Source organism: Condylura cristata, unplaced genomic scaffold (genome assembly GCF_000260355.1).
Source record: "Condylura cristata isolate star-nosed mole 26May11 unplaced genomic scaffold, ConCri1.0 scaffold00318, whole genome shotgun sequence".
Taxonomy (NCBI): domain Eukaryota; kingdom Metazoa; phylum Chordata; class Mammalia; order Eulipotyphla; family Talpidae; genus Condylura; species Condylura cristata.
The window spans coordinates 953-8,791 of NW_004567419.1; the positions used below are offsets into that span (position 1 = coordinate 953).

At 66.2% G+C, this 7,839-nt stretch overlaps 1 protein-coding gene across 1 annotated transcript; it reads right to left on the reverse strand.

The window, feature by feature from the left end:
• Positions 1-371: 371 nt before the first annotated feature.
• Positions 372-7,693, reverse strand: LOC101633235 (melanoma-associated antigen D4). The gene is made up of 13 exons (XM_004695774.2): positions 7,546-7,693; positions 6,368-6,578; positions 5,280-6,110; positions 4,739-4,942; positions 4,565-4,628; positions 4,269-4,348; positions 3,819-3,910; positions 3,151-3,230; positions 3,003-3,045; positions 2,526-2,588; positions 1,472-1,586; positions 759-1,189; positions 372-572 (listed from the first exon to the last, which is right to left on the reverse strand). Exons 2-13 carry the CDS (start codon positions 6,575-6,577, stop codon positions 563-565), a joined length of 2,223 nt encoding a protein of 740 aa, XP_004695831.2. The 5' UTR covers position 6,578; positions 7,546-7,693; the 3' UTR covers positions 372-562.
• Between the last annotated feature and the right edge of the window lie 146 nt (positions 7,694-7,839).

The window sequence follows — 7,839 nt, forward strand, 5'->3', positions numbered from 1 at the left end:
GGACCGCGTCCCGGGGGTGAGGCCCTGACGAGGATGCTGCCGAGGAGGCGAGCGTGCTCTGGGAGGGCGCCGCCGAAGATGGGCAGGGGTCTGGGTGCTGGGTCTGCCGTGGACACTGTCCCCTGCTGGGACCGCGCCGCCATCCTCACCCCATTTCTTCTCCCGGCACCGCACCCCGGCTCACCCCCCCACCCCAACACACACACTGGTGGGCACGTCACCGGGGCTGCTCCCCACAGGGCATCATCCAGGTGTGGACCCGAGGCTCCCGAAGTCTCGGTGGCCACGCTGGGCGGCACCTCCGCTGCCCACACCCGCTCCACAGGGCTCGGAGCACCTCGTACACAGGTCAAGGACCATACGTTCCCTGGTACTTCTGCAACTTTAATGTAACACGGATCCCCAAAACATGAAAGCACGACAAAAGCACGCAAGGAAAGCAGACGGGCACGAAGGCTTCATCCGGCATGCCGGCTCCACTGGACAGGTGGAAGCCGCCTAGAGCGCTCTGCTAAGAGACTCCGGGAGGCACTCGGCTGGGCGAGGAGGGCCGCCCCGGGCCTCAGCGGTGTCTGCAAACACAAGGCACGGTCGAGGAAACACGTTCAGACACGCGGACACCGGGAGGGACGTGAAGAGCACGGGGAGCGTGTCGGCACCCTCCCGCGGCTCCCCGCCTCCCCCGGCGCCTCCCGGGGCTCTCCTCAGCCCCTGCCCACCCCTCCCGCAGAGTCTCCGTGATGGGCCGACAATCTTACTGGATCCAGGAGAAGAAGTTGGCACCGGTTCGGGAGGCATTTCTGGTCCGGGCGGTGGAGCTGGTGCTGGGGCCGTCCAGGATGCTGGTGCTGGCCCCACCGTCGGTGCCAGCGCTGACGCCAGCCCGCCAAGCGGCCCTCCTGTTGGCACGGTTGCTGTTCAGAATGTACTGGTGGTATCTGGCCCAGAAAGCGAAGGGGATCCTGGCCCAGGCGTCGCCAAAATCTCCATCCTCGTCCCAGGTCAGGAGCTCCACCTGGATGTCATCCCAGCTCCACCGTCCAATCAGAGCTTCCTCCCCGATATTCATCTGGGCCCTCATCTGGGCCCTGGCGTGCTCCTCGGCCATGTCCACATCCATCGTCTTGAAAGCATCATCCACCGCCTCCAAGAAACGCGCCTTCCATTCCCGGGGGTCTCGGTTCTGATTCTGCGACGGGACCATAGCAGCCTCCCTCACCGCACTACCCCGTGTCCACCGAGCGACCCGCTTCCTGACATACGCCCTCCCGGGCACCTCGCCAACCGGGATAAAAACAACCAACGCGGTGGCTTCGGCTCCACGTAACCTGTGCCACAGCCGGGACGTCGCCCCGTCCCTCGTACTTCCCAAGGCTGTGAACTTGGCTGAGTTACTTGGGAGCTTTCCTGAGCCTCCCTGGGGAAACGGCACAGCAAGGAGGCTGTGGCCAAGGCAGAGGCTCCCCGTTACCTGGGCGATGAATCTCAGGACCCTCATCTTGCTGGTCTCGTGGCGGGCGCGCAGGCCCCACAGGAATTCATACTCGGGGGGGCTGCTGTTGGGGATCTTCTTGTACTCCAGGTACCTGGGTGCGACACCCAACCGGCTCTGGCGTCCAGCAGGCACACCTGCGGTCACTAACACTAGTGGCTCCCGGGGGCCCCTCCCAGGCAGGCAGCGGCAGCCCGGCTCCTCAAGGACAGGGGCCTAGCCGTCTAGTCCGTGGCCCGGTCCGTGACCCGGTCCAGTGCTTTCTGCCTTCAGGTGGTGGCCTTCCGAGCCTGATGCCAAGGGTCCTGCCCAGAAGCCACGCGGAGGGGTGTGAGTGCGGGGGTCGGGGGCACGAGTAGGGCGCTTGTTGTTCCTCGGAGGCCACAAGTTTTCTGGCCCTTTCCGGTGAACCCAGATTCCTGTTGTGCGTGCGGCGGACAGAGGCGTCGCTTCTTCAGGCCCCTGCTCTGAGCACACACACGCCCCAGCTCGGGGCCCGGGGGAGCCCAGGTAGTCTTCCTTCAAAACAACTGTCTAGGGGAGGAATGGTCACCCGGGGGCATGTGCAGACTCCCGGCTCAGTGTGTGAGTGTGCGCGCGTGGGCACGCGTGGCAGGACAGTTCGCCTGCCCTGTGTGGGCACACACGTGCTCCGCAAGCAGCGGAAGGGGTGGGCTCCGGCCAGACAAAGGAGGGCTGGGCTTCAGGCCCCCACAGGCCCTTTCCCACCCGGGCCAGGCTCACACCTCCACTCCTCACAGGGGTGGGGGAGCTCCTCAGCCCCCAGGGCCGGTGAGCAGTGAGCCGGCCGCGGTGGACTCAGCCGCAATCGATTCTCAGCGGACACGTGTGCCCTTCCCCAAGACCGCCCTGGAAGCCTGTCCCCGGTATTCACACAGCCCACCGACAAGCATGGCAGACCCCTCACGGGCATCCCTCTGTGGCCGTGCTGCGGGCCGGGGTAGCTTTCTCGGCCAGGGCAGCGTGGCAAGAGAGCGCATGTGCGGGCCACGGGTGACTCGTCAGTACTCACTTCTGCTTCACAAAGTCCTCGGTGATGAGCTTCCTCAGATCGCCAAGGAACGGGTGCCTCACCCTGACAGCAAGGGAAGGAAGCCGAGGTTACAGGCTGTGGTGGTGGCCTGATGTGTGTGTGTGTGTGGTGTGTGTGTGCGGGGGGTGTGTGGCCAGGGCGCCCTCCCCAAAGGACTGGGAACTCCCCAGCCAGGGTCATCCCCTCGGCGACGGGGCACGCTCCAGGGGCCAGAGGGCCACACGTCAGCAACGGGCCCCAGTGCTGAGCGTTTTGCCTAGAGGTCATCTGGGGAAGAAAGGGGACCAGAGGGGACTCGGGGCAGAGAGGGGAGGGAGTTCAGGACCGCGCCCCACTCACCACAGTGAGAACCGCTGCCCCCTCCCCGCACCACACCACCCAGGGCCATGCGATCCCAGGTACTCTCCTGCCCCAGTCCAACGCTCAGGGGCAGGAGCCCGGAGAGCCCAGACGTACCCAGGGCGCAATCCCATCTTGCGGAGAGCCTCCCAGAGGACGGCTGTGAGGGGGAATGAGGTACAAGGACTTAGCGCAGGAAGGCGGGACTGTGGGCACCCTCGCCTCGCCCCAACTCCCGCCAGACCCAGGCACCAGCGCCACTCACCCTCGCTGGCGCGGTTGCCATTCATGAAGATGACCCCCAGAATCACCAAGAGGAGACTCAGCCTGGGAGTGTCCTTGGTCCTGCGGGCGGGGAAAGTGGATCCTGTGCACCACCCGTTCCCCCAAGGGCTTCAGCATGCTGGTGGCCCAACTAGCCTGACCTGGAGCGGGGGCTGCCGGCCCTCTACCCGCTGCACGTGCTGCTACCGGAGCCAAACAATCCACTCCTCCTCCCAAGACCGCTACTTCGCCCATCGATGTGTCCACCCACGCCCCCTCCCGGGTCTCCACTAGGATGGGGTTAGGCGGGCAGCGCGTGCTTGGCAAGTGTGTCCAGAGGCAGGGAAACCTTCCCTGCCTGGGGGCGGCAGGAACGGTCGCCTCCCACCCCACCAGGTCTGCCCCGCCCAGCTGGGGCCAGGCACTGCGCCAGGAGAGGCAAGCAGGAAGCAGCCTGCTCCCCACGGAGAGCGGTCCAAGGGTGAGAGGCGGGCAGCAGCAAGGGCCTCGGGCCCCTCTGTGCCCGCACACCGGGCAGCGCAGACTGTGGGTGGGTGGGGGCAGCGCTCAGCCCGAGAGCTTATCCTGCCCGTTTCTCTGAGGACCGTGGGAGACCGGGCAGGGAGGGGCACCACCGGAGGAGGTCACAGCCCCCCTGTCCTTCCTCACTTTCCCAGGAGGCGTGCCGAGGAATCCCGCGTGCAGACCAGGATGTACAGGTGCTCTTCCTTGTCGATTTCCTTCAGGTGGATCCCAAACTTCTACATGGGGGAGAAAACGGGAAGGCAGATCACACACCCATGTGGGTGCCGCGCAGGCTGTCCCTCGACCTCTGTCCAAAGACTGCTTCCCCACGGGGAGCCCAAGGGCCTGGGGGCGCGCGATCAGGCCCTGGCCCGCGGGGCAGCTCTGGTGCTGGCCTGGGCGACGGGCCCACTTCACAGACAGCCTATGCTCAGAGGGTACAAGCCCGGGGGAGGAGTCCGCAGGGACAGCTCAGGGCGCAGAGGCTGGAGAGGCCTCTGGAGCAGTGGCGGTGACACCGGGACCCGGGAGGCGCACACCGGTTTCAAGGCACCCCGCAGCCCTTGTTCCAGGGCTGAGCTTGCCCGTGCCCACCTTTTCCAGCGTGTACGTCGCTCGCTCTATGATCTCAGGGAAATGCTCGTCGTACTCTCGGATGACGTCCTTGAGCATGTCTGCAGGAGGGGAGAACGGGAGAGCACCTGGCTCGAACACGGGCCAAGGAGCAGAGGCCACCGGCCCTGGCCAGCCCTGCTGAGCGGAGCACGGTCCGCTCTGTGCACGCCAAGCCCAGGGCCACAGACTACCGTTGTGTGTGTGTGTGTGGGGGGAGGGCTTCAATTGGGGCTGCAGGTACAGCAGGGTTGGGGAGCGGGGAACGGGGTGCCCACCTGAGCGCTTGATGGGAATTTTCTTGTAGTCCTTAATCATCAGATATTTCACCAACTTATTCGCCTGGTGAGGGAGGAGGGAGCACACCGGGAGATCAACGAGGCTTGGGGGACCGCAAACCTCAGCCCCGCCAGGGGCGAGAGGAGGGAGGTGGGGGAGGGCATCCTTCTTACCCTCTCCTGCAGAAGGGCCACGTTGCGGGGCGGCAGGCACAGCACGTGCCTCGAGGGCACCTGGGACCTCAGGGCCATCGGGGGCCGAGGGGTCGCCTGAGCCCGCCCCGTCAGGGGGGGCTGCGAGGCTCTCCAGGTCGGTGGGACCACAGGAGGCTCTCTCTCCTCCTCGCTGCTCTCATATTCGTCGTCCAGGTGCTTGGACTGTAGCGTGAGACAGGACAGACCCAGGGCTGCCGGGCTCACCACGCAAAGCCACCTGGCACACGTCTCAGCCAGAGCAAGGGACTTGCAAAGAGGAGCGGTAGGGACAGCCCACGACATGCGCCGAGCGCCACGGAGGCACCGAGCCGTCCTTTTCCCACCGGGCCCCCAGGTAGGCACTACCTGCAGCGAGAGCATGCTGGAAACCCACGGTGGAGACACACGGACAAGAGTAGCCAAAAAGAACTGGGGTGGGGGTGGGGGGGCGCTGGGCTGCGGGGCGTGGAGAAGACAGCAGGGGCGAGAGAGAGGGCGTGGTGAGCAAGCAAGGGCTCACCTTCTTCGTCCTCTTGCCTCCCATCCTGGCCCAGGGCTCAGCACTGTGCTGGGCAGTGGCAGCTGCGCCCTCGGGCTCAGCGGCGCTGGTGGCCATCTTGGCCTTCGCAGCGGCAGCCGCTGCCACGACACTCGGAGGCTCCACCCAGCGGGTCTTGGCGAGAGCCTTCCCAGACTTGGTGGTCTTGGGCTGGGTGGAGGCCCCCTCCCTGGGAGATGCCGCCTGAGGCAGGCCAGAGGGAGCACTGGGGCCCTCTGTGGCAGCCTCCTGGGCCGGGGCGGGTCTCTTGGGGCGCGGGAAGGCCATGCCGCTGACACCCGCAGGCTGCGTGAAGTCAAAGACATCGTTCTGGCCCAGGAAGGCTGTCGTGGGCCGGGCGGCAGCCCTCTCGCTGGCACACGGAGCCTGGGAGACAGCACGAGCGGTACCGGGGCCCTCGGTCGAGGCCTCCCGCGTCTGGGGCTGAGCGGAGGTCGCCGGAGCCCCGGGGACGGCCACCTCGCTGTCTGCTAGCAGCTGCGAGACGTGCGGAGAAGGCAGGGTCGGCTCAGGGGTGGCTCCCCGAGCCTCGGCAGTGGCGGCGGCATCGGTCATGGGCTGGGCATGCTCTCCTGAGGCCCGGTCTGGGGCTGCCAGGGACTCAGTGACCACCTGATTGTAGGCAGCACGGGCGGCGGCGGCGGCGGCCCGAGCGGCGCGGTTGGAGGCGGCAGAGCGGGCCACATTGGCAGCACGGGCGGCCGCCTCGTTGGCAAGTGTCTCGGGATCCAGCTGCAAGGCCTCCATCAGAGTCTGGGCCAGCACAGGGTTTTCCAGTTCCCAGGGCTCATTCTGCAAGGCCGGAGAGAAGGGGAGGGCAAGCAGAAAACTCTACACACTCAGTCACGCTCTCCTGAGCTGCCAGCCCCGACACCTCCCCGACTGCCCACACCCCCTTTTTCGGAGCAGGACAGGCAGGGTTGGGGGAAGAATGGTGGCCTCTCCCTCCCCTTCCCTCCCTCCCCAGAAGCACCCCCCTCGGCTTCCCCCCCACCCTCCTTCTCAGGGGAGAAGCCCCAGGGACAGCAGGTGACCAGAAGGGGCCTCACCGCTAGGAGGCGGAGGCCTGGACCCAAGCTACCAAAGGCTCTGAGGAGGCGCATGTCAAAGCTGGTGAAGCTGCCATAGCCTCCAAAAGCACCAAATTCTTCATAGTCGTTGCCTTGCACCATCTCTTCCTCCCCCACGTCATCGCTACCCTCGTCCATGTCTTCAGCATTGTAGCTTTCAGATTCCATGCTGTAGCTGCCCTCCGCCATGCTGTGGGTCCCAAAGAGAAGAGACTGGACCTGACAGGGAGGGGGAGGGGGAGGGGGAGGGGGAGGGCGCCTCGGGGGAGGGGGCGGGACCTCTCAGGAGGTGAGGGGCAGCAATCATCAGGTTAGTAGGCAGTTGGTGCAGGTGGGGAGGCATGTTGGCTACAAGCCCTCAGGCACAGAGTCCTGGGCAAGGCACACAGGGGGTGCAGGGACTTGACCCCCCATTTTCCCTCCTCCCCCAACTCAAAGCCAGTTCAGGAAGGACAGCAGCTAGATGTGATCATGGCGGGACTGGCCAGTTTGGGTCTGAGCGGTCCCAAAAGGGGGTGCCAGGAGACAGGAAGAAACAAAGGGCTGGAGCTTAAGGGCTGGAGTCAGGGGCCAGGAGCAGAGCAGAGGAGAGGGCTCCCAGGAAGGAGACAGCAGAAAGCTCTGGGAAAGTGCGACCCAGGGACACCCGGCTAGCTCCGGGCTGGGGATTCCACCCGTGCCAGGCTAGGCTGGGCTCATGCTGGAGCGCTAGGGGGTGGATGCTGTGGCAGCCCGGGACCTCGCTGAGGCTGGCACGGGAGCGCCGGCGCTCTCAAATCCCGGGACCGCAACTCCAGGAGACAGGCACAGCGACCCATGGATGGGGGGGGGGGGGATCCAGGAGCGGTGGGGTGGGGGTGGGGCCTGGGCACTCCGCACGGAGCACAGGGCTCTAGCTGCCACAGGGGTTCAGGCTGTGGGACTCCCGTGTGCCTAGGGCTCGCGTGGGGGAAACTGGCGGAGAGCGGGGGGTGGGGGAGGACTAGGGACACAGTGCCGGCACTCCTCGCCCCACACCTCGGGTGGACTTGGGGTCGGGGTTCTGAGTGCTTAGGCTTTGTTCCGATCCGAGGTTGCGGGGTGGGGGGGGGGGGGGGGGCACAGCATGCCGGCTTCCACTCGCGCTCTCCCCGACTCGTCTCGGGCCAGAGCCTTACCTTCCCTGGGTTCCAATGGCGTCCGTCCTCAGCACCAGGAACCCCGCAGCCGCGCCCTCGCCTACAGCTGCCAGCACAGCAGCTCAGACCACCCCGCCCCTTTTCTCCGCGCGCCCCCCCAACCCGCGGCCGGGCAAACCGCGCATGCGTGGAGTCCTCCAGCCCGCTTTCCCAACAAAAGCCCTTTCCACCAGGTTCCCAGTGCGCATGCGATTCTGTGTATTTGCGGAGGGGGTTGGAACGGGTGGTGGGGTGCTGGGAGGAGGGGGCGCTGTGAGGTGGTGGGGGAGAGGG

What these genes read in the sequence shown, in the direction of transcription:
- LOC101633235 (XM_004695774.2), bottom strand. Translation starts at nt 6,577, where the DNA reads ATGGCGGAGGGCAGCTACAGCATGGAATCTGAAAGCTACAATGCTGAA. An exon ending in AATTCCCATCAAGCGCTCAG is followed by an intron (nt 4,349 to 4,564) that starts GTGGGCACCCCG and finishes CCCCTCCTGCAG; the next exon opens with ACATGCTCAAGGACGTCATC. An exon ending in CGACGTACACGCTGGAAAAG is followed by an intron (nt 3,911 to 4,268) that starts GTGGGCACGGGC and finishes TCCCCCATGTAG; the next exon opens with AAGTTTGGGATCCACCTGAA.